This window comes from Triplophysa rosa, linkage group LG21 (genome assembly GCF_024868665.1).
Source record: "Triplophysa rosa linkage group LG21, Trosa_1v2, whole genome shotgun sequence".
NCBI classification, from domain to species: Eukaryota; Metazoa; Chordata; class Actinopteri; order Cypriniformes; family Nemacheilidae; genus Triplophysa; species Triplophysa rosa.
Window position 1 is genome coordinate 13,000,256 of NC_079910.1, and position 26,304 is coordinate 13,026,559.

The 26,304-nt window shown below is 36.3% G+C and overlaps 2 protein-coding genes across 6 annotated transcripts; both read right to left on the minus strand.

The window, feature by feature from the left end:
* Positions 1–475: 475 nt before the first annotated feature.
* acss2 (acyl-CoA synthetase short chain family member 2) lies at positions 476–17,569 on the minus strand. Of its 2 annotated transcripts, XM_057319343.1 has the most exons (19): positions 16,790–17,569; positions 16,250–16,445; positions 14,748–14,839; positions 14,547–14,650; positions 13,527–13,599; positions 12,561–12,636; positions 12,000–12,111; positions 9,977–10,024; positions 6,800–6,937; positions 6,543–6,713; positions 5,704–5,837; positions 5,278–5,410; positions 4,345–4,401; positions 4,075–4,155; positions 3,746–3,854; positions 3,571–3,639; positions 3,017–3,193; positions 1,772–1,846; positions 476–1,686 (listed from the first exon to the last, which is right to left on the minus strand). In XM_057319343.1, the coding sequence occupies exons 1-19, from the start codon at positions 16,914–16,916 to the stop codon at positions 1,559–1,561; spliced, it is 2,100 nt and encodes a 699-aa protein (XP_057175326.1). In that variant the 5' UTR covers positions 16,917–17,569; the 3' UTR covers positions 476–1,558. The 2 variants fall into 2 exon arrangements, with proteins under 2 accessions (XP_057175326.1, XP_057175327.1); XM_057319344.1 differs by lacking the exon at positions 9,977–10,024.
* Positions 17,570–19,867: 2,298 nt separating this feature from the next.
* Positions 19,868–22,501, minus strand: rps21 (ribosomal protein S21). 4 transcript variants are annotated; one of them, XM_057319476.1, is made up of 6 exons: positions 22,449–22,501; positions 21,930–22,012; positions 21,563–21,626; positions 21,325–21,396; positions 20,256–20,311; positions 19,868–19,929 (listed from the first exon to the last, which is right to left on the minus strand). In XM_057319476.1, the coding sequence occupies exons 2-6, from the start codon at positions 21,977–21,979 to the stop codon at positions 19,920–19,922; spliced, it is 252 nt and encodes an 83-aa protein (XP_057175459.1). In that variant the 5' UTR covers positions 21,980–22,012; positions 22,449–22,501; the 3' UTR covers positions 19,868–19,919. The 4 variants fall into 4 exon arrangements, with proteins under 4 accessions (XP_057175459.1, XP_057175460.1, XP_057175461.1 ...); XM_057319477.1 differs by lacking the exon at positions 22,449–22,501 and adding an exon at positions 22,344–22,441; XM_057319478.1 differs by lacking the exon at positions 22,449–22,501 and adding an exon at positions 22,398–22,421.
* Positions 22,502–26,304: the final 3,803 nt, after the last annotated feature.

The window sequence follows — 26,304 nt, forward strand, 5'->3', positions numbered from 1 at the left end:
CATGTAGTTCATGCAGCAAGAAGGGGTTCTTCTGTATAATGGAAAATAACATTAACCCTGATCTGGATCCTTAGCAGGGCTAGGATCAGTCTTTTCTCTAGAGTCTGGCCCTTTGTCCTGCTGGAAGAGAAGACTTTGGAATCACTGCCATCTTGTGGAGACTGGGACACTAACAGCAAGTACACAGCAGCAGATTTGATAGAAAGCACAATATGTGAAATAACTTGCAGTATAGACGGTTTCAGCGGCAACAACATAAACATAATGTGGCCCAAATTTAACTTCCGGACCTCTGCGAAGAATCTACGAGTAGTTTTAACATTTATATAAATTAAATATAAAATAAATTGTACAACACAGACCGGAAGTAACTTCAGGTCAGGCGCGCGCATCTGATGAAACTAGCTCTTTAATATTTATGAATATTAAATAAAAATGAAATCACACACATGCAAGAAAGACACGAAGACAATTTCATCACTTTTTAATTCACCCAATTTAGTATATGAGACATTGCTCTGCTCACATAAATTGATTACATGAAAAAAGACATAATTAAAAAGAATTTACATTAAATGAATTTTAACGGTTCAGTGGTTCATCCAGAAAGTATTTATCAGTGTTTTTAGAAGACTTTGAAATGCTGCAACTGCTAATCCACATATAGATCTATGAAACGCCCACAGAAATGACAAAATTAATGCCCAGCTGAATGAAAATGTGCTGAATAAACAGCACCAGCTGTATCTGAAATCCGGAAAACCTTTAAATTCAAAACAGGTAAAAGCTGGAGTTTGATCTTTCCTCTTCTTAAAGATTGAGCTAATGTCTGCATTTGTATACATGTGCTTTTAATAAAACTCGACCAGACTAGATAACGTGCGTATGTTTTCAAATTCACATACACAGTGTTTGTCCATTAGAGGTAAATAACCGTTGCAGAAATAAGTATACTTCTGCCTCATACCATATTCTGGTAATGCATACTTCAGCTTCTATAGAAATTGCTTTCTAAAAAACCAGTCCAAAGCAGCTTATTTTCTCTTAAGTTGGCACATTGATAATATAATATAATAATGTATTCATGTAATTTTATCTGAATAATCTGAATACCAGACAAGAGGAGGTAATTAAATCTTAAAACATAATGGAAATGACACCGGTAAAGAAACAGGGACAGCAGTTAACATTGGAACCACAACCACTTGATACTGTAAGTGTTCGTATGAATGTGAGGCCACACAATCGCGTAACGGTGGTAAGAAAGACAATCACACGTACATAAAAAATCTACATGGACAAATAACAAAAATAAACTTCTGGGGCAAAACAACGATGTCTAATATACAAGTGGGTCTAGCAAAAATCCTTTAAACGCCCCATTTTCACTCCCAAACCTTCATTGGACGGCAAATCGCAGTAGGATTTATATATCTCTGAATAAGCCTTTAGCGTTGTGTCTGCCCTCTAGCTTTATTCTACAATCTAGCTCAGACTTCTCCTGCAGATTATATACTGTGGGGCCAGACAGTTGGGTTGAGTTAGCTCCCCCTGGTGGTCACACAGCGGTACAGCAGCGGTTCTCAAACAGTTGATCAACGACGGAGCTGTCCGCTAGCGTCGACACGTCACCTAAATCCTGCTCATTACATGCTATCTTCCGCAGGACGCGGCGCATGATCTTACCTTTAAGTAATACAAAGTATGCTTTTGAGTATCATAAATATTAACACTTGAGTATTATACATGTCAAACTTTGCACTGTTAATACCTGATCTGGTTTTCGGAAGCCCGGGTGCATTCTGTATGTAGTCAGGCGTAGCTATTGCCCCGATTTTCTCTCTCACTGTTAAAAAAAAAATGTGAAAGGAAAATGTTTTGCAAGCCATTTATCATTGTTCATGACCAAAAGACTGAATTTAGAGGCATTACTAAATTCTGGCCTGTAACAGAATGCTATTGTGTGGCAGTTTATTCTGCAAAATATACAGACTCTTCTTGGTGATTTATAACGTCAAATTTAAAGAAAAAATATTAAGACATAAAAGTGAATAAATTACAAAATATAGCTTTTCTAGATTAATATTTTTTTTTAAAGCAGTAACCTATAACTTTTACCTCTCTATTGCTATTTCTGAAAGAGATGGTTCACCTTCAAGATGAAAATTCTGTCAAAATTTACACGCCTCTCGTGTCATTTTAAACCTGCATGACTATCATTCTACTGAAGAACACAAAAGAAGATATTTTGAAAAATGTGGGTAACAGAAAACCGTTGGTCTCCATTGACTTTCATTGGTTGTGTGTCCATACAATAGAAGTCAATGGGGACCAATGGTTTTTGGTTACCAACATTTTTCTTTTTTTGTGTGTTTTTCAGAACTGTCATGAAATCCCTTGAAATTGTACCTGACACCTCAACTAATAAATCATTAATACAAGCTGAATCGGGGTAAGGTGAGTACATGGTTCAAAAACATAGATTTTTTATGTGCTTACTTGCTTAACTGATTTTAACAGTCTCCTTGTGGTGAAAATCAAGTTTTTAATGTTGTTCATATGTCTATGCGGTAATTTAAATATGCTTTTAAGATAAACCAACTGCAAATTCATCATTTTAAACCATTACGGAGTATCTTCTCCATAAAACCGCGGTTCACCAAAGACCAGCTGCCTCAGTTAATGACATCATAATGATCGCTGCTGTTTCAGCTCTGCTCCTGCAACACCAGCACATGCTGCTCACACGTCAAATGAGGCATCTATGTGTATGTGTAATTGTCAGAGTTGAATGGAGGCGGAGACTAATTTGAATATTCATGAATCCGCATATACTAAATGAAGCAAGGGTGCAGAGTTACTTTCAAGTCATTTTAAGGCATGAAGAAATTATTATCACAGGGAAAAACGTACATATGCTATTTTAATGCTTAAAGATGAGTTTTAAGTGATACATCTATCGAATGCAGTGGTACTGTAACAAAAAGTTTTGAGGTATAGCTTTAAGCAAACATACCTTGCTTTTTAAGCTCCGCCTCCAGTTTTTGGTTGTAACTGATTCCGTCGTTGAGTGTGACAAAGCAGTAGAGACTCTCGCCCTTAACAGGGTGTGGCCTCCCCACAACTGCCGCTTCTGCCACGGCTTCATGCTCCACCAGCGCCGACTCCACCTCTGCAGTGCTTAACAAGTGCCCTTAAAGAGACAGATCCACCCCACATTAAGCAAATGTTTGCTCTATTGTAGTGCATTTACTGTACTTTTTCAACTGTGAAATGTTTTATCAATATGCATTGCCTGTACTGGAAAATACACTGCTTTGGTGATTGTAGTCACATCAATAAAGTGAAATAAACAACAAAGAGATAAATGGGTGGAACATGTGGCTTGAATTTCATCAATCAACTTCTCTTCATTTGGGAGCCAACTGCTAACATTTCAACTTTTGCACAATTTCATCTAAATTATTTCACCATTCTCTTTCCACACACTGGAAAAATTACGAAACAGAAGATTTTTTGGCGATCGTGGGGTTACAAATAAGCAATATTCTCCTTGAGGAGTCCACTCACCAGATACATTCAGCATGTCATCTATTCTCCCTGTGATCCAGTAGTAGCCATCTTTATCTCGACGACAACCTGAGCAAAACACAAAGCACTGAACTAAAGCACAACCGACCTTTACCTTTTTAATAAAATCATTTCCATTCATACAAAAACACAAAGCAGTCGTAGCAAAACGCACCATCTCCAGTCACGTAATACCCAGGGAATTTCTTGAAGTACGTGGTCTCAAACCTCTGGTGGTTCCCATACACGGTTCTCATCACACCTGGCCAAGGCTGTTTAAACACCTGTGGAAGACAAAAACCATAATGGTTTTAAACTTTACCCCATAAATATATATGGTAACTTACAACAGTATTACAAACATTTTATATGACAAAGTGTGAGGCTCATAATGTCCCTTAAACATTCTGTATATTGAATATAGAACAACAAAAAATTTACCAACAAGAAAACAAATGTAAACAAAATTCCAATCCAAAATAGAAAAAGTAAAGCCATCTTTACTAGATAACCGTCGCTTGGTCCTTCAAGTTCCTCCCCCGACTCATTCAGAATGGCAGGTACGACTCCAAAAAAAGGAAACGTCTACAGAAAAAAATGAAAACAAGAAGATTATTTAACAGACACAGGATGTAACTGGAACAGCCTGAGCATGAGCAAACTAGCATGTCTCCATTTCTTCAGGGACAGATTATATATGGCACTACATCAAAACCCCTGGGTTATTGGTAGATATGCTATTTAATAAAAACCAGAGAGTCAGAAATGACTTACAGCAGATCCAGGCTTCATGGGAGTGGCAGCAGGTAGAGGGGTCATCACATGTCCACCCTGTGAACGATACAAACCGCCTTAAAGCAACGTGGATGTTACTGCTCTGGACTGCCTTAGGTTCATTTAAAGGGACAGTTCACCCAAAAATAAAAATTCATCAAAGAAACTTATACAGATTTGAAACAACTTGAGGGCTTCATTCATGAAACATTCGTAAATATATGAGTAAACTGTGTGTAATTTGCGTGTTAAAACAGACCTTCCCGAAAACTCTCCTCTGCATTCACAAATACTTTGTAAACGGCAGATTTGATAATAAAACGTGTCTATGTTAATGAATTCGTAAATAGGGCGCGCATTATGGCTGGGCGATATATCGTGCGATTCTTATGCTCTCAGTTTCTCAATGAATTACAGTAAAATGCCGCCACATTCGAAAGCCAGAGGGCGCTCTTGCGCAGAAACTCAGAATATGGGAAACGGAAGAAGAATGATTAGTTCCAGGAATTGCCAATGGTCATATTCTATCACTGTTCTTCAAACCTTTTCAGGTATTTTCATGATAATAATGTATATTTATAGTGATGATGTTTCAAATGCACGTTATAAACGACTCAATCTCTTAGTGATTTTAGATCGAGCAGTACTTCCTACCGATCAAAGAGCCGTAGTTCATGGAAGAGCTGTGCATAAAACACCGAATCGATTTAGACATGTATAATTAGCGTGAATCGCGATATATATCGCCCAGCCCTAGCATGCAGGAACGCTCATTCACAATTAGCATAGTTTAAAATGTAAACTTATGGTTATAAGAATATAAATGTAAAAATTTCATTTTAATTCATTTGAAAATGAAAAGCAACTGTATTAGATAAGGGTTGGAAGTAAACTCTAAAGTAAAGATCAATGAGAGCACTGTGGAGCTCGTACCGTTTCAGTCTGCCAGAAGGTGTCCACCACGGGACATCTCTTTTCTCCAACCACATTGTAGTACCACTGCCAGGCTTCTGGGTTTATGGGCTCTCCTACAGTACCCAAAATTTTCAAAGAGTCACGCTTATACCTGAGAAGACAAAAACACATTAATCCAATGTGGATGATATCTTCTTTTGTGTTCAACGGAACAAAGACATGTATAAAGCAATTTTTCCTACTATAGTAGTCAATGGTGACCAAGAACTGTTTGGTTGCATTGTACGCAATAAAGTAAAAATTGGCTTCGAAACTGGTGCATTGCGAGCAGACTTGGTAGGTAAACATGACAGAATCACACAACATAGTATAAATATGATAAACATTATCCAGTCTCGCCGTGGAGTATTCAATCTTGTATAGATTCTTGAACATCAGACTCACTTCTTTACAGGCTCACTGCCAAACTTCATAAGGAGCCGGATGGCAGTGGGTGCTGTGTAGAACTTGGACACGTGATATTTATCAACAATCTCCCACATTCGGCTTACATCCGGGTATGTGGGCAGACCCTCAAACTGGAAAACAGTTCAGATTTCTTAGTTAGATATTTTTGTGCAATTTTACACCCAACAATGAAAATTATTTTATTTACCCACATTTTAATTCCATTCAAGTCAATATTATTTATATAGGGCTTTTACGATGTTGCACTGTTTCAAAGCAGCTTTACAGGAAAAAAGAAAAACAGAAAGAGGTAGAATACAATACAGTGCATGGTATTTTAGAAAGAGTGAGCCAATTTTAATTAAATAATGTTAATTGAATTCACAGAACCCTAAGCTAAGCTAATATCAGCAATCTCTCGGTAAGCAAGCCAACACGGCACAGTGGTGAAGAACCAAAACTCCAATGATGAATAAATAATGAAAAATCCTTGAGAGAAACCAGACTCGGACAGGAGGGCCAGTTCTCCTCTGACGCATTACAGCTGCACTTAGTAACTTCTTCAAAATTTCAAACCTGTATGACTTTCTTTTCGCTGCACAACACAAAAGATGATATTCTGAAGAATGTTGGTAACCAAACGACATTGCCCCCCATTGACTTCAATTGGTTGGGCACACAACCACGGAGACTGATTTCTCAGAATTTCTTCTTTTGGGTTCCACAAAAGAAAGGTCACTCAGGTATGTAAATTTTAGGGTTAACTATTCCTTTAACAAAAGTATACTCATGGAACAAAAAAAGTACACGCTAACTTATCAAAGACGGACTCTCACCAGCACACTTGTTGCGCCATTGGCCAACGGGCCATATGTGATGTATGAGTGACCGGTGATCCAGCCAATGTCTGCAGTGCACCAGTACACATCATCAGGATGATAATCAAACACCATTTTAAAGGTGACGGCCGTGTACAGCATGTAGCCACTCACTGTGTGCAACACACCCTGATGGAGCGGAGATAAAGATGTATAAAATAAGAGATATAAAGACCACACAAGCAGATAAAAGATAAACATACTCTGGGATCTACCTTGGGTTTTCCAGTAGATCCACTGGTGTAGAGGATGAAGAGTGGATCTTCTGAATCACACCAGACAGGTTCACACTCCTCCGACGCTCCACAAACCAGAGAGTGCCAACACATATCTACCTCAGGATTCCATGGCACCTGCACCAATCACAGCACAGAGAGAATGCATAATTAACTCTGCCCTCCTAATGAGTGTTTAATCTAGCTGGTGTAACACTTCATCAATATCTGAGAAAAATAAAATGTTTAGGGAATGCGAAGCTATCAAATCAGTCTGAGATGTTGTGAACAGATGTGTTGTACTACATTACAATGATTTTCAGATTGTTTTTACAAATAATTTTTTCAATTATTTATCTTTATTCTTTATGAACTTTAGCAGACTGACTTGACTTCTCATTCTATTCAAGCTAACCGAAGCATCTTCAGTACAGAACCAGATCGGCTTCGGTGTAAACACATTAAAAAAAACTGAAAAGTGAAACGATCAGATTTAGTTAATGGCACGTAATACACAAAAAGAGAAACGGGAACAGAAAATCAGAGAAGTCTAAAGATCTACTTGGACATGCAGTTGAGGGAATTCTACATGATCACTTGAGTCTCATTCAAGTGACATGAGCATTTACATGGAACTAAAAGCCAGTTAGTGTTTTGGCTGCACAGAGAGAGCGGTCAAATCTATAAGACAGCCAAAGAGATTTTAATACATTCAACTGCTAATAGAAAAGAGGCCAAGAGTTAGGTCACTAAAAGAGCTTACTAGTTACTTTTCTTGTATTGTGATGAAATCGTGCACTAATAACCAGTTTTCTGTGCTATTTCATATCAGAATTGGCGATCAGAACAAATACCTATCAGTTTATAAAAGCATTCATTCATACATTATATAGACATTACTTTTTGCACTTCCAAAGGTGAATGTTTGTGAAAACATACGTATTAATTTCACTACAGTTAACTTTTTAAAGACCCCTGTGGTGAAAATCAAGTTTTTAATGTTGTTTATATGTTTATTTAGTGTTTTTAATGTGCTTTAATACAAACCATGTGCAAATTTACCATTTTAAACCATTGCTTTTTCATTTAAACCATTGCATTTTAAACCATTGAGTATTTTTTCCATAAAACTGCAGTTTACCGAAGACAATTTAAAAAGTGTGGTTTGAAACTGCTCTGGTTAATGACATTATAAACCTGTAAACAATAACATCAACTCATTTGATGTCTGTGGATCAGCAGTTTGAGGCATAAATATGCAAAAATGGCGCACAGATTCGGGCTGAAATAATCAGTGCAGTGCTGTGTCAGCTCTCAGTTTCACTTTCAGCTTTAGCAGCGTCTGGAACTGCCGCGTGCGGTTGAATGGAGGCGGACCAAGTTTGCATATTCATGTATCTGTGTATACATAATAAAGCTGAGGTTTAGTGTGACATTTAAGCTATTTGAAGGCAGGAAAGTGTATTTTCACTGGAAAAACGTTTAAATATGTAATTTTGATGGTCGACGATTAGTTTTAAGGGATACAATTATCGACCACAGGGGGACTTTAAATATACAATAGCTGATAGTTTAAACAGTGTATAATGTACAATTGTTTTTGAAGTCAGTAATAAAAGGTGTTATAAAGTGTTACAAAACAACCCTATACTACAGACTGACGTTCCAGGTAGATTTACACCGATGAGTAACCAATATAAAAATGTAATACCATCAACATTTCAGCTACAGCATATAAAATGCTGATATAGCAAACCAATAGTTTATAAATTAACTGCATGAAGATACTTAGTTGTATAAAGTCTAAATTAAATATAACTTAACGTTGTTATTAAAATATTTGATAGCAAAAATAACATCTCAAGATTATTGTTGTTTTTCCATTTTGTTTCTTTTATATCTTAACTATGTGCCGCAACAAACTTAAAGGAGTATATATTAAATATGAATCTATCAATTTTTGAACTTTGCTCATTTATTGTTTTGATAACGTTTTAATAATTGAAGTTTATTTTAAGTTAATGACAATAAGTGAGCAAGTGACAAATATCGCTAATGGTTAAATCAACATCTGTATTACTCCTGTCATGAAAATCCTGTCAGTGCATCCCTTATAGACTGGTGTTGGGATCACGTATCTTGTAGGCCATTTAGCTGTTTCCCTCGACCGAAAGCCTATGGATTTTTCCCATAGACTTTTGGAAGAGCGCAAAAAAATAAGATCTGTGATTAACAAAGGTTTATGATACTTACACGTTTTGTCTACTAAAATAGAAGATAATCTTTACAGATTAACACAACATTTGTTATTTTTGAAGCCTAAATAGAACCACCAGAAGTAAAAAGCTAACATGAGGCTATAAACAGACTACACTACAGTCGCTCGATATCAACATCACCACCACAAAGCCTCTGACAACTTAGTTAAATGTCATTAAAACATGTTCCCTGGTGAATTAATCTCCATCCATGTTTTTAGAGATTTGTGGCCATGTTGTATTATTTGTGAGATTTATATGCTTTATAAGGTTTAATGGACGTAGTCCTTGTTAGCAACCGCCACTTTTAAGACATGATAAAACGCACAAGCAGGTTCTGGTGTGTTTTCAGTAGGAATAAAAAAAATATTTTGAGGTTTTGTTAACCACAGACCTTATTTTAGGTATTCAACAAAAAACCATTGACTTTGTGGCGATGAAACCGGAAGTATCAGTATCTGTGGCCTGCTGTCAATTCCCATGGGAAAACATTTTGTGTGCTTTCAAAACAATACAAGCTTCACATTTCTGTTTTAAACTCACTGGAAAGCCTTGCGCCATAAACTCTCAGTGTATGTTAAATAATGTTTACACATTTACTATTTATTTTATACAAATTGAGAAATAAATCATTGTTTTGCCCACAAAAGCTACAGCTTTCATTCTTCATAACCCAGAATACGCATTTAACAACAAACAAAGCTTAAACGTAAAACTGACGCCAAGTCTGATGTAAATAGCAAACTGCTTTTGCAAAAGAAAACACATAAAACACACAATACACACACATCCTGTGCTGTGAGAAAGTGAAGACAAAGTCCATCGCTGAGGTCAAAAGAGCCGCCCATGAGCAGACAAACCAGTGTTAACATGACAGCAGTTCTTAAAATAAGTCACGCACAAAGGAGGCATAAAATACCTGTGGGGGAGGACGGACCCTTCTTACTCTTTCATTCTGTTTTTCCTGCTAAAAAGGGGTTAATGGAGAGATTACTCACACCAAAAGAGAGGAATACACACACATACAATAGGACAAGGAACCACAGTAAAGGGGAAAGATGCCAAATACCTTTGTCTAACAGTGATATTAATGGTGTAAAATAGGCCAACTTGCATCAACGAATGCCATATAATGAATGATATAACACATATAAATGTTTCAAAGGTCTGGGAGTTGCTGACAGACCTTTATGGATTTACAGTAACAGTAAAACAAACTCTTGTTAAATAAACAAGAGATACTGTAACTGTAACACACAGGACAAAGCAGGATTTAAAACGCAACAGAGATGTTCAGGAGTCATTAGGAATACTTTACCAAAAACTCATCCTAATGCCTTATGAAACTTACAGTAAATGCTGCAATTTTAAAATATAGTTAAAATAAATGTTAATAATGTATGTGAAAATATATTTAGGGGTAGTTGACGAATAAATGGTACATGTGTAACGCAGCAAAATTTAGAAAACAAACTGTTAATATTACATTGTTTTATATTATTTATATTTATATTTGTCATATAAAATAGCATAGCAGAGATTTTTTTCCATTGTTAGTTTTTTTTTCAAAATTTATGCCGTCACACCATAGTACAGATTTGCACATTAGTCTGTCAACTACCCATTTAGAAATATCGTACTTGATAAACCAAAGACATTTTACATAGTATTCTTTTAAAACCTTGACATATGCGGTCAATATGAACTTTCTATGGAAAATATAGCAGCATGTGTGCTCAATATAACATTATGAAAGTATACAGATAATGACAAAAGGTTCATTTTTGATTAAACTATTCCTTTAACATTCCAGGAACCAAAACAAAGGATTAGACACAGTGTGGTATTTTTTAATCCAAACATGTTTCCCACTAACTCACACTTTTCTCTATTGATTTAATAAACGTTATATTTACGTAATATTTAATTTATTTATTCCCTTACACATAACTTTTTCAGAAAGACCAGTTTATACAGCTAATGTTAAGATGTTAGTTATCATTAAAAGGCGTTTATTTATTTTCCACCTCTTTGAAATGTAGAAGAAATGCACTGAATTTTGTTTAATACAGACTCGGATAATGATGTTAAGTTGTTGCTGTGGGTAACATGGACTTTTAAATTGCAAAGCAAGTGAAAGTGTCCTTGCATTCCAATGCAGAACAACTGTAAAAACTGACATTGCTATCAAACTGGAGAGCAGCCAAAACAACTGCATCCCATGACAGAACACACCACAAGTCACAGTTTCCCAAAGCCTTCTTTTTCATAGTCCACACACTACAACGTGAAAACGTCATTTTTAAATTTGTTCTCTTTGGAGAGTGTTTTCAAAAAGCTGTTTTTGTTGGCAAAAACGCAGTGTCAGTGTGGACAGAAGGCCAACCTGAAAGAACAAGTTGCGCTTCAAACAAAAACATTCATGTGGACAAGGCCCTAGTATTGAACCACTAAGGGCCTACTCACATTGTCCCAATCGAACCGTGCCCGGGCACGTTTGACCCCTAAAGCCTGGTTCGATTGACTAGTGTGAGTGCTCGCAAGCACACTCGAGCGCGGTTCACTTACCGTGGCCTGGTTGGAAGAGGTGGGCTTTGGTTTGGAAAGGGGGCAGTATGAGCGCAAATCGCGCGGGACTGAAAGCATGACGTAAATTATGCGACTGTCAATTCCTCCCCGAGATTCAGCTGTCACCGTAAAAAACATCTGATACACAATCTCGCTCGGGCACAGTTGAGAGCAACCAGGATTTACAGTTTGTGAGTACGCCCTAAGAAACCAAGCCTGTATGTGTCAGTCCCATTCCATCCTCTCTCCCTCCAAAAAGTTGACCCAATGAAATAATGAGAAACAACTTGAGATGAAAAAATACCAGCATGACCCTTAAAAGATTCTGAACGCTGGTAAACAGAAGCAGGTTGTGATGCAGAGGAAAAATGTACCTGCAGGTCGGAACAGGCGCGCTTCGCTGGGGGTGACAGTGACCCATGGATCGTGCTTTCATCCTCCTTTGTGAGGTGTTTTAGCATTATACATTTCTCCACTGGGAAAGACCTGATGATGGGGAAAACATTTAAAGGTCAGTCTGATACTGTATTTCATCTCAGATGATAGTCAGAAAAAGGTATGCCCAACACAAAGCCACAGTGGCCACTTCATATTTTTTGAATGTCCATAAACTTCAAGACTCAACCTATTTAAAGGGACAGTTCACCCAAAAATGAAAATTCTGTCATGAATTACTCAACCTCAAGTTGTTCCAAACCCGTATAAATTTCTTTATTCTGTTAAACACAAAGAAAGATATTCGGAAAAATGTTAGGAACTGACATTTCTGCTACCATAGTAGGAAATATTAAAATGTTAGTCAAAGGTGCCCCAGAACTGTTTGTTTTCCTAAATTCTTCAACATATCTCATTTTGTTTTCAATAGAGTGTATTGGTCTTGTATGTTTGTAATGTTGCATAAGTATCACACATGAGAGTGAAAGTGTTTTTCGTACTTGTTCCTGCATTTCTCTAGAGCCTCATCTGCTATGAGCTTTAGATTGATCAGCTTATCACCGCGGTAAAAACCATCTGTTGAGAAGGGAGACAATCATAATTGTAACTGCGTTCATTGAAATAATTACATTCCAGAAAAATCTGAAAAGTTAAGGAAGTAAACTTGGTTTTGATATTAGTTTTATGAATAAGACAAATTACAACCCCAAACAGACCGGCTTTAACTTCACACTCCTACTAGGAAGCTTTTCAGAAGTTATTTTTTAACCCCAGACTAAAGCCATCTTCAAATCTGAGTACAATTCCCACTTGAAATTTTAGCAAGGCTTAAACCTTTTTAATGTGGCTGGGGTACATGTTGTAAATATCCTGACATCAGCTCAGTTTATATTAGCAGTTAGTGGATTATATTTTAACTACACAACCTCAGCTGTCTATGATTAAAAGACCAATGTGGAACATTAAATGAGCACTTCTGAACAGATTCGCTCAATCATTTTCTTTATGAAGATTAAAAAACTTGAGACCATTCCAAATTTTCATTTATTCAGCATTTATAAATGCATTGTGGCCATTGCAGTCTGTTGAATTTCAACAAAATCAAACCTCAGGAGTGACAAAGTCATCCAACAGTAATACAAAAGACTGACAGCATGACAAGACGCATAAAAACTGTGAGAAAAATCGAGGTCATTGCATAAAAAATAATTTTCAACTTTTCTTGAATCTTACGATTTCGCAGGAAAAAAGAGTAAAGTTATGGATCACAGCTTGAACTAATCCCCTTACCTCTACTCAAAACAGCAGCACTAAATAGCTTTTGATAGTAATACGATTAACGTCATTTCTAGTCCAGAGACTTGTGAACAACGTGAAATGCAGAGCTCTTTTTCAGTAGACGGAAATTTAGCCGATTAACTTTGGGATTAGCTTCACGTCTGATGTTTCAGTCACACTTTCCTCACCTGCTGTAATTAGAAGAGAGCAGCGAGAGTCCATGATCCTCTCACACAGTGACTCGGCGGAAAAGCCAGCAAACTGGAATATGAAGACACAACAAACGTGACGTTATTGAGACATTTTTTGGTATCTACTTTTGGTACAGTGCCAAATCTTATCTGCTGATCAACCAGCTGAAACAGTCAAATCGAATACCATCTATTAAAGGGATATTTCACCACCAAATCAAAATTTCCACATGTTTTACTCACCCTCAAGGCATCCTAACTGAATACGGTTTTCTTCTTGAAGAATAATGGAGTTGGAGTTATAATACCACGTATCATTTTGCTTCCAAGCGGTAGAATGGGTGTCGACTTTTTGAAGCTCCAAAAAGAGCATCATCGATCAAAAAACTGCTCGACACGGCTCCGTGGTTTGTTCCAGTGGGTTGCTGCATTACTCTACGCGGGAGCTTTCGTCACCGTCATTTGCCGGAAAAACAAGCCTCAGGTTCACGTGCAGCCGAGGGAGAAAGGAAGCTAGACATCAACGTTAATAGCGCTGTCAATATGGATATTTCTCTTGAACAAATTAATCGATTTGCTTCAGAAGACCTTTGTTAAGACCACGTGGAAGCAAAATGATACGTGGTATTATAACTCCGACTGCATTATTCTAAAACATGGGGAAATTTTGATTTGGTGGTGAAATATCCCTTTAAAAATCTAATACACACCCAACAAAACATGTATAGCTTTTTGTTTAAACGTGTTTTTTTATGAAATGGATAGTACAGAAAAGGCTGAATTCTGTCATCTATTCAGCATTTCAACTAACACCGTGTGTACACCGGACGCGACCGGTGTAGACACGGTGTTAGTTCATGATGTATTGACCAGTCAGTTACAAAAAGTATGTAAAGCTTATGAGGATGTGCTATATTGTGAATATAATCATGTCTGAATTCTCTAAGATCTTATCGCTCAGTTCATTCAATTCATTTATTTTTTTTAAAAATTAAAAAAGAAGCCAAAGCAACTGACCACAATGGAGTGTACCGCTCCAATTCGAGCACAGGCCAACATGGCCACAACCAGCTCCACTACCATGGGCATATAAATAGATACACAGTCACCTTTCTTCACACCTGCACAGTCAGAGAGAGAGAGAGAGGGAGAGAATCTTTTTGTTTTATGATACAAAGACCAGTTAAACAACATTTTTTACTTGTCATTATGTTTTACCTTGTGACTTGAGAACGTTGGCAAACTTGCAGACCCGTTGAAGCAGTTCTCTGTAGGTCACTGTCTTCTCATCACCAGGTTCATTCCCCTCCCTGTCAAAAACATGACATTTCATTCATTAGTAATTAAAACAACATAAATAACAAACTTTCTTAGAGTACAAGAAATCACAGAATGATACACATTAAAACACATGATAATTAACAGATTCATTTAAATATTGGACATATTCTCAAAGTCTGTCACTACTAGTGAAAACACTTCTGTTCAGGATTTCTAAGAATTTCATCGTACCTAGTACATATCACAATAAAGAACTTAATATTGATGTTTTAAAAATGCCATCATGCTTTTTCAGGAAATGAAAAAAAATACAGTACTTTTTTAAATGATTAAATACGGTGTCGTCAAAGTTGACAAGGAATTTGTATTACTTTTTATGGGTTCGATTTTTGCAAAACCCAGTGTTAAAAATAAAGGGTGACTAATAATAATGATTTATGGCAAAAAGTAAAAATCACAAAATATGGGATACATGGTTTCAGAAGGACAGCAGCGATATATTTAAACATAATTTTTCATTGTAAATGATCGATATGACAATAAACGGCATATTTACATATATACATATACATTTACATATTACATTACATTATTATTTGGTGTGTCTCTGTTTTAATTTAATGACAACATGTACATGAGCAGCATTTGCACATTCATTACACATTAATCTCTTTTAAAGATCTTTAAAGATTTTTGCATCTGAAATTTGTCCGAAAACATAATCTACAGGTTAAACTGTAACTTCTTTCTTCTGTAAACTCCTTTGAGTCTCAGCTGACAGAATTGGCCTCCTCAGAAACTTAAAACAGAGCTGCATGCTGACGCAAAAAGGAAAAGTCTGGCTAAAGCCCACAACTGGAGCAGTTCCTGCAACGCCTCAAACTTGTGTTGTAACAGATCTGACACGAAATGACTCAAAACTTCAAAATTGCTAAACGGGCATTGTGAAAGCAGAGAACAAGCAACAGACACGTACATCTGTTGCGTGTAAAGTGCATAGAGGCTATTTTTGTGAAAAGTAAAAATTTGAACTCATGACCTATGGGTAGCATCCAGCATACCGTTAGAGGCATGCAGTGATTTATCCCATGAAGGTGCCAGAGGTCAGGATGCATGATATGAACAGGACCTGGTTCAAGCTTCTATGACTGACTAAAATAGCTCGAGAGTCTAAATTTATACCATTTATTATGCTCTGAGGCACTTCTGCTAGTCAGCAGGTCTTTCCATTTGTCAAATATAATAACCACCCAGCAATTCTAAACAACCTGAAATGGGACAAAAGCACGCACGTTTGTGGACAAACTTTCACATCTTAACTAGAATACAGCGGTGGCATGGCTTTGTAGTAAAAGAACTGAAAGAATACATTCTTATTGTCACATGCTTGACTTCCATAAAAACTGTAACATCCAAACCACAAGTTTATTCGTACTAACCAGTAAAAAGCCACTTTGTCCCCCAGCTTCCTTTCGTGGACGTTGCGGTCCAAAACATTGTAGCAAATGTTGGTTGAGGCACCTTCCATGCACTTCACGTATATGTCACCCTTGGTCACATCAAAGTTGTAGTCCAGGAACTTTCCAGTGTATTTTGTCTTCCAGAAGAAGTCCTTGGCAAAATCTCTCCAGAACTCTGGATACAGACAGAGGCCAATGTTTTAAAAAAGCGTTTTTACAGATGATTACATTGGTGTTTTTTATTAGACTGAATCATCAATAGTGAAGTTATAGTACATTAATGTGCAAGGCAAACAAACTTATATTTGCTGGCTAGATCCAACAATAACTGAATGCAATGATAACATTTACCCATAACAATTACACACAACAAAAACAGAGCATCAGCGGTGAGTTATTGAAGGAAGCATAAAACTGCTGCCTATCTAGGGTACTAAGTTTTAAGACACAGTCAAATGCACTAAAAGCATTTCCAACATAACATACCTTTCAATTATTACACAAAAAGATGAGACTTACCCTCGGGAGACTCAATAGATTTGACGTAGAGCTCTTTGTATTTCTCAAAGCTAGGGACATGCGCTTCTTTCTTCAAGTCCCCTGATGCATGTAACACATCCTCGCCTGGTGCTTTATCGGGAATCATTTTAATACCTAATGCAATTTCCTAACAGCTAATACAAAGTTAGCTTGAAATTGCAAGCACGGAGATCACTGGCTTTACGTGTGTGACTTAATTAATTCACTTCCGTGTTGTGAGAGTTACACTCCCATACACGCGTTGTGTACTTGCGTCCGAGATCTTCAACAAAACGAGACTTAAATGTATTACATTTAACGTTACATCCAATAATAAAGGCGCTTCTGTTGGGTTTTAGTAAAGTAAAAAAGGTTCCGATTTAGTTTGAAAAGGACGTGATGTCTGAAAAGTGTTTAACAAAGGATTTACAATGATTAGTATTAACAACAATATGAATGAAATGCAAATGCTTTATGCGCAAAGTTGTTGGACGGAATACCCTTGAATTAAAAAAAGTCTCAAACAGGGGAAAAAATCTTTCAATAGAGAGCTGTCAGACCTCCAGAGGTCTTTCGGCTGCGTTAGCTTGTATGAGGTCGAGTAAAGGCGGAAACGTTTCCTAGTATTAGAGAGGAAAAGCAAAGTCAAGCTAAAACAACATTGAATCAAATGAGCCGTGCATGCAGTGTGAGGTTACTCATTATTCCACGCGTGGATCAGAACTCCTCAGTGTGAATGCAGAAAGACGGCCATACAATCGCAGAAACAAAAATATAGATAAATGTGAAGAAAGGCAATTCGCAGGACACAGAGGATCCTACAATGGGCGGGGCTTAACCGGTGCGGTACGTCACAATGTTTTTCGGTAAATAATTATTTCAATATTTTCACTCTTCGCTGTGTATATATAGTTCAGTGGCCATCCATGTTTCTTAGTATCGTTTTTTTTAATGTAAGCCATTGTCTAGACAGTTAGTGAAATAGCATAATCTCTTGGTTGTCATGAAACATTTATTACAACCATCATCAAACATTGGTACAACCATCCCCACTCTCCAAGAACTGTACTCATCCAGAATGAGCAAAAGGGCTGGTAAAATCACTCTGGACCCCTCGCACTCCCTTTTTGAACTGTTACCGTCTGGTCGACGCTACAGAGCACTGAGCACCAGAACGACCAGACACAGGAACAGTTTCTTCCCTCAGGCAATCCATTTTATGAACACTTGACATTAAACGCGGAACACACAACTCTATTTTACATTATTTATTCACCAAATTTGCACATATCAGACCTGTACATACATAATTGTCTATATTGTATATTGTGTTTTTGCTGTTTTGTACATTGCCTATTTCTATATTATTGTATTTTTTTTATCATCTGTGTTCTGTCCTGTTGCTGTCTTTCTGTTGCACTGTGGAGCTTCTGTCACTATAACAAATTCCTCGTATGTGGAAACATACTTGGCCAATAAAGCTCATTCTATTCTATTCTACTTTTCTCAGCGCGTGTCAGGTTCGACCAATCACATTCGTTTGCGATTTCTTAATACATCTTCAAGTTTTATCTATTTCTTCTCCTGGTTTCCATTTGTTTGGGAAAGTATTTGAAAATAAAATATTGCATTTGTAACGCACATTACCATACAAATATCTACAAAAACACGTTTAATGCTGCTTGCTGAGCCGCCTTACGCCCCCTATAGGAAGAACTTGTGTTCAAACGTCTATTACAAGCCACACATATTTGCCGCCCAATGAAAGCCATAAAAATGGTGCACAGTGAGCACGAGAAGACGAGTTTACCGTGACCTCTACCGGACGGAGGACCATCATTAGCATCAACATCAGCAACGCCAAACCCTACAAGCCTAGCCTGCTAATGTACCACTAAGGGCAAACTAGAAACTAATTCTACTCCAGTATAAATAGTATTCTAGTAACAGAGTAGGAAGTCAGTTTGTTAAGGTAGTTGATAACTTAGCTCAAACTGCCCCAACAGGTTAGCACACTTGTCTACCAAAACAAAACATCAACTGCTGGAAGGTTTGTTAAAGCCTTACACTAGCATTTACGTCCCATCTTGCTAATATTGAGATTTTCTACCGGTGTAAACACCTTTTAACATCATACCAAAGAAAATTAATAAAACAATATTTTTGTCTTATATAACGTTCTATTCAACTATGTAACTGTATATAAGTACTACTATTCTAACCAGATGTTCTATTACCTGGTCTAAGTCAGTTTTATAGAATAATGTATGAATTATAGAATTCATGACAAACGTTATATCGTTAGAAAGTTCTAAGACTCTAGGAAAACGCATTTGATCAGTGTTTTATAGCATAATTCATGTAGGAAGAGTACCTGATTCATAAAAGATAATTGACTAATGAATGTGCATCAAAAACAGTTTCATACAAATTTCTTGTTTTGTTTACATGTTCCTGTACTTTTGTATTTTTCCATTGTGTCTGTTAATTGGAAAAGTAACAAAATACATCAAATTTCAGATTTAGCGTTAAAACCAATGGAAGCCTATGGGGCCCCCTAGTGGATTTTGGTGGCAGAGCAGCTAGTTTGTGATACGACAAAATTTTGTGCATCAAAACTTGATACAACACTTGGTGACCCTTGGGACTTTAATTTATGAAATTTTGGGGCTGATCCGTATTTTTTTCATGTATTTTTTATAAAAGAAAAACAAACCTTTTAGAGTTTTTATTTATTACAATAAACATACTTTTTTGTGATTTCTTTTTTCAGCAGTAATCTGTAAATTCTCTTTCAAACGAGACCAACCGTAGGTCTTTATTTCAAAGAAATCATGAGTTACAGCCATTTTAGTGCCAACTGTGCGTTTTCATGTGTAGGCTCAAAAAGGGCTGCGCCAGGTAAGAGGTTAATACATTATGTTCAACTAATACTCCATCTCAGCATGCCAGCTACCATTTCTTTAATCTTGCAATGCTATCTACTAACCTCTTTAAAATAATCTCCATGTTTAAAAAATTTCTATAATCTGTGCTTAATCTCGTTAAAACACTTTAAAGAATCAGTTCAACACACAGTTCCATTTAACTTTTTATTTTACAAAGAAACTGGAGGAGCCCATCATTATCTTTAGATGTTCCTGTAAAGAGATAACGCAATAAATTAGTGCCACAATAGACACAACAAATTTACAGACATGAAGAGTCAACATTAATAAATCAGTGAACAGAACAGCTAAAAATATTTCATGCATTTCTATTCAAAATCTCAACAGCCTTAACACAAATAGGTTCACAAGGACATATATACTATGGTCGGCTTACTAGAACGAAATAAAACAACTGCTAAAGCACTGCACTAATGCTGGTTAAGATATAAAAAGAAAAAATCTGTTAACTATAAGGTTTAAATTTGACAGGAACATCTTGGGAAGACTGAGGAAACGCATCCACAGACAAGACTTACTTTGCGACAATGCTGTCATCCTTTGCAAGCCTCAGAAGAGAATCATCAGCTTCACCCTGGAAATGACAAAGTATATGAATGTTTAAAGACCAAAACCAACAGTGATTCAATGTGCTTTTACATTCTGAAGCCACTGAAGTGCCTGAAATTTGGAAGATAATACGGGACAGATTAAGAGGCTTTTGTCCTTTTCAAAGAAAGATCCAACTGTGTACCAATAGTGTCACAAACAGCGAACATGGCATTAAAAAAATACATATTGATTTTTTGTTATAGATTATACACCACAGAAAAATAAACGCTGATGTATAATTTAAAAAGCTTATAAAAACATGAAAAGTCAGCAGCACACTCGTAACGTTTCCAGCATGCAGGCTCATCATCAGATATTATGATGAGCATGAGAGCTCATCATTATAAGAGCATGCGTGCTCAAAACATTACACTTTTTGTTAAAGGCAATTTCATTTTTTTATTTTTTGCAGGTCTGGTGTGCAGGCTTTTTTGTGTGTGATTTGTTCGAGGACCCTATTCAAGTCGATGTGCGTGCTTTTGTGGTATTTATAATGTCAAGGCTGTTTAATCATTTAATGCCGCCATAGCGCCTTAAAATATAACATTCTGTGTAGATTCTAAAATGGTCAGACACGTTTTGTTACGTTTTCTTGGGTCTCTGTTGTGATGCAAAATTAGATGACATTGTGTGCAATGGACAGCAAATTTACACTAGTCTCAATTGTTCCTTTTCCTATAGTGCATTACGTGCCATTCACCATATAGGAAACAGTAAATATATGAAAGTGGTTTGTTTTTTAAACAGCTTAATAGTCTTTTAAAGGGTGCAAGACGCTTCAGATCAGAGAGCATTTGATTGGACAAGAAATTTGATGAGAGGCCAAAGCATGATGTCATCAAAATGTTGTTTTTGTTGGCAGAAGTGAGCAAGTCTTCTAAATGCAAATTTGGTCATTGCTTTAAAGGACAATAGCCTAAAGATCTTCAACTCTTATAACATTGAGGGACAAAGCTTGGGACTTCATGGGTTCTTTAAATATAAAACTGAACATACCATTCTACGGATGGCTCCACATATGGCGTAGGTTTTGAACTGGCCATTGAACCTGCCTGTTGCCCGATCCACCTAAAACAAGGAATAAAAGGCTTGTTTATACTAATAATATTCATTCAATTTTTTGGGTACTTTTGTTACAAAGAAACGTTCTATGAGGGTGGATGCTCTCTAGATATTATTTTGAGTAACTTGTAGCTTTATATCAGTTAACTTCTTGTAAGGCCCTATATCAAACCTCAGCAATGTTGATTTGGATGGAGGCATGATCCTTGGCACCAATGATTCTGTTGCTAGCCGAGCTGAAAATAAAAGATTGCTTAGAATATGGCTGTACTGAAAGCAAGTGTTACATAAGTTATTATAAATTTAAAATAGGCATAACACATTTTATATATAATGCACAATATTTGTATTAACATTGTTTGTTTTGACAGAAAACATAACACAGCAATAAACAACACAATGCAAAATCAATGTCTACTACTCAACTAATAGTAGACGTTACAGTACAGAAATCCACTAAGTAAAACTACACATATTTGTCCAATAACTTATATTCAACTATATTAATTTTAAGCATGGTAAAATTAGTTACAACTCACCATTTACGGGGGACGTACATGTCCACGAACTCACCAGCGTCGTTCTGCATCTTGGTTTTTTGATCACCGTGAATAAGCTCAGTCTGTGCATCAATGAAAAAAATAAATGTTAACGGGAAAAAAAAACACATTCCACTTACATATTAACGATGAACAACTCTCTTTGCAAGGTGGAAATAAAGTTGATCGTCACAGAAGCAAAGTCATTAGCTTCTGGTTGACGTTTATTTAGATTCAAGTCAGACAGCTCAAATACAGAGCGTGGAACACTACATTTAAGGTTTTGAAGGCTTCACTGAACGACCATGATGAGCGCTTAGCTTCCACATGTGCTTAGCAACACAAGCGCAGCTGTCGTATTAATTAACAATAAAACAATAGAAAGAAGAGTTTATCATAAAATATGTGACGTACATAATGCAAAGCACTTTAGTGGGTGTAATGTTTGAAGAAAATGCTGTTATCTACCTCTAAATGACAAAAAATACGATTATAAACTAGAGCTCAAGCTATTCTTACCGCTTAACACAAATGGCCGACGCGGAAAGGAAAATCAACCGGAAATTACGTAACAGGAAACCCCGAAACAGAGTGCGCTGCCTCGTTTTAAGCATAAGTATTCTGTTCTGGTCTAAAAGGTTGTTACGATATATATTTTTTTTCTTGTTCTTGTTTAATCATAAAAATGGATAAATATAAATAATTGTTTTAATTAAAAATAAGACAGGCCTTTCCCCGCACTTGGATATAAAAGTCCCTCCTTTCCCTGGGGCAAAATGTTATATAAAGTAGACCAAGGGGAAAAATTGTCATCACATACCGTATGGGAACACTTTTAATATAGTTAATATAGTAACTATATAGCAACTGAATATATCTTTTAAATATTTTGGGGTATTTTCTTCCACTGTTTTTTTTTTGCACCATATGCAAAGCACTATTGATAGATACTGGCTTGGAGAGCTCCCCGTGGGAGTGGTATTGGTAATGTAAACTGTGGTTACTCATGGTCAGAAATCAGATAAAAGGGAATAAAGGGATTAAAAGAAAATTCTGCCAGTATTACAGAAAAATAAATATACATCCCTGCAAACCTTGAATGTAAACAAGTACATGGGACACCGAAAGAACACATAATTTGCCTTAATTAATACTGGATTTCAGTAGATTGCAGCAATGTGTAGATTTTTCCTTCACATTTTGCAAAAGACACAAATTCACAAGTGTGGAATATCAGTCATTGCTGAATTGAATACATGCTCATATATTGATTTTATGTTAACATTGTAATAATATTAAAGTTATTTTGTAATGCATTTTATACATACATAAAGCGTTACACCAAAAGAGAAAAGAGTGAAATAGTGTTTAATAAAAGTGTGTAGTTAAAGATGGATTGTAAAAGAATTCAACTGAAAAGCTGCCTTTGATTTTTAAGTTATAAATAAATATTACACGTAATTATGCATATAAATAATTATAGTAAATACTATAGTAAATACATGTAACGTGTAGCAAGAGCACCGTAAAATAAAGTGTTAGCAAGACTTGACTTGACTTGACTTGACATGGGTAGACCGGGGTCACAGAGACCAGACAGGGACGAGGTAGACAAACAATCCAGCACAGGACAGCAAACACAAGGGCATTAAATAGGAGAGGAACAAAAGAGGCATAATGAGCGCAACAGGTGAAGGGCTTGAACTGATAACAGGATAATGAATAAGGAAACAATGGGGCGGGGCTAAGACACAGACTTGAGAGCACATGGCACAAATAATCAAACAATGGCCATGTGCTTCCAAACACAAACAAAAGACATGAGACTGTCATGATCCTGTTACTCCAAACTAAACACAACCACAAGAAGGGCAGGATCATGACACTCTTCTTCACAAAATACATTCAGATCTCTAATAGAAAAAGACATTTATCCAGCGTGTTAAATAATATAGCAGAATAAAGGATACACAGCCTTTGCAGCCCACACTTCAACTTACATGACTTCTCCAGAATATGAGTTTGATACCAATGTTATCGTGAGTGCCCTTGTGGTAGAAACTGTCCACATTACCTATGAACAGAGAAAGGGTGACATTTATGTAATGAATCATCCCACAATGACCATAGAAACTTTTTTTCTGAGGTGGTTTGCAGTTTTTTTTCTTTGCAGACCACATACTGTATAGACACTGCAATCACAATACCAAATGTTTACACAAAAAAAAACATACTATACGTGCTATAAATCTGTTTGATAATTGTTTTGACATATTGTTCAATATTAAGATCCCAGCAACAAACAAGAAACTGTAGGTTCCTCCAATGGAAAGAATGTTTCAGAAAGAAAAAAGAGTCATGGAGTTTTGTTAATGTGTGGTTTAATGTTTATTTTCATGAGGAATATGCAAAGTACTGACTGATCTGCAGTCAGTCCATGGCAAGGGCATGTGCAAACAAAACAATGCCATTAAAAGGATTCCCTCTCAGCGGGATATTCTTACAATAAAATGTAAATGAAGTGGAGGAGAGGAAATTGTATGACAGGAAAATATTCCAGAGCTACTGGCCTACTTGATTAGATGACCCATTGATGCCTGTCGGTTACTACATTTATTCCAGATCTTTTTATCATTAGACTGTTTCCTTTGATAGTGTGTTGTGTAATGTTTTATTATCATTTTGTTGCTTCTTACTTGCTTAAGAGATGAAAAACATGATTGAATTGCTATGGACAGGACTCACAAACTGGCCATAAATACTTGATGTGTTAGTTGATCGGAGGTAAAATAACATCTGCATGTTTACTCTGCTTGAGAATCTGTTGTTACAAGTCACCCTAAAGAAAATGTAATTAAAAATACATACTAGAAAATTGAATAATTACACATTACAAATCATACAGTAGTCTATTGAAAACAATATAGGATCAATTAAAAACAATGCAAACAAAATACAAACAATAGGATAGCTAGCCGATATAAGATTCTAGTGTTGACAAATCTTGAGTACTGATTAACCAATTCTTCAATTGAACCCCAAATAAAGCATATGTATTTAAATCTCTTATAGTTGTCGGAATAGTATTCCATTCTCGTGCAGCTTTGACAGAAAAAGCAGACTGACTAAATTTACTTTGTCTAAGCGGTATGATTCAGTCTCCTCTTAATGCACCTAATGCACCTAGAGCGATAATCAGTTCAATAATCACTAATCCGAACTAACTGACTAAGAGGGGGAGAAGATAAACATAAGTAATTTTGTTCATGGTTACAAGCATTCTTCCAAATATCTTCCTTTGTGTTAAGCAGAACAAAGAAATGTATACAGATTTGGAACAATTTGAGGGTGAGTAAATAATGACAGAAACATTGTATTACATTTTGAACTGTGATTTTTAAATACAGAAAAAGCCCAGATATTTTGAAACATTTTACATTTTTTGCACAGAGACTTCTGAAAGTATTCAAATGTTTTAAGCCTAGTTCAAACCACGTAATAACAAGATTCAATAATTTTTGGTGGAGATCTGTAAAAATGATCTCACAGACAGTTGATTTTACAGAAATGCTGTGCCCAAATCAAACAAAATATTGCCAATTATTTATGCGTAAAACACAATAACAGAAAACCATCTATATAAATCTATCTATCTAAAAATATAGTTTTGCCAACATATCTATTTATTTAATCAGAAAACAAAAATAGTATTTAAAAAATGTTGTTGAAATGGATGACTTGGACCAAATAATGAAGAAAAAACAGCCAATAAGAGCCCTGAATAGATGGGAGCCACGACAATACTGTTTAAAAAGCTTTCCAGGGTAAGACCCCTTAAAAGAAACCGGAAGTACCTCTGGTCAAGAGTAACCACAAGTTGCACCAATACCACTCCCACAGACTAAAACTAATGAAATGATACCGCATGCTTTGCAAGCCAGTAGCGGGTGTTTTGCATATGGTGTGTGTGAGAAAAAAACAGAGAAAGTGTGAATTCTCTTTTTAAATGAGCTTAATTCATAAAGAAAACTTTTAGAATGAACGTTTTGTGTGATGTATTATGATCCATTTTCAATTTTATTAAGTGTAATTTAGGCAACATATAAGAATATTTATATACTGTATTATATAATGGTGAGATTAGAAGTTTTAGAAGTACCCACGTTTCTCAGGTATTTCAGTCTATTAAGATGAGTGAAAATGTCAATCCCATGTTGCCTCGGGCCAATAGAGAGAATGAATTTGCCAGTGAAAACTTCAACTCAGGAAAGCCCTTCACTTTAGCTGCACGTAACATGACTCATGGAAATATGATGGATCAAGTCATGAATTTCAATAACTGAACCAGTGACTGTCAGAATAAACAGCCAAACAG

Coding starts and splice junctions, on each gene's coding strand:
- acss2 (XM_057319343.1), bottom strand. CDS start 16,916: ATGATTCCCGATAAAGCACCAGGCGAGGATGTGTTACATGCATCAGGG. Junction 14,651..14,747: donor CAACGTTCTCAAGTCACAAG/GTAAAACATAAT, acceptor CTGACTGTGCAG/GTGTGAAGAAAGGTGACTGT. Junction 10,025..11,999: donor GCGCCTGTTCCGACCTGCAG/GTACATTTTTCC, acceptor ACCCCTTTTTAG/CAGGAAAAACAGAATGAAAG.
- rps21 (XM_057319476.1), bottom strand. CDS start 21,979: ATGCAGAACGACGCTGGTGAGTTCGTGGACATGTACGTCCCCCGTAAA. Junction 21,627..21,929: donor ATGTACGTCCCCCGTAAATG/GTGAGTTGTAAC, acceptor TTTTATTTTCAG/CTCGGCTAGCAACAGAATCA. Junction 21,397..21,562: donor TCCAAATCAACATTGCTGAG/GTTTGATATAGG, acceptor TCCTTGTTTTAG/GTGGATCGGGCAACAGGCAG.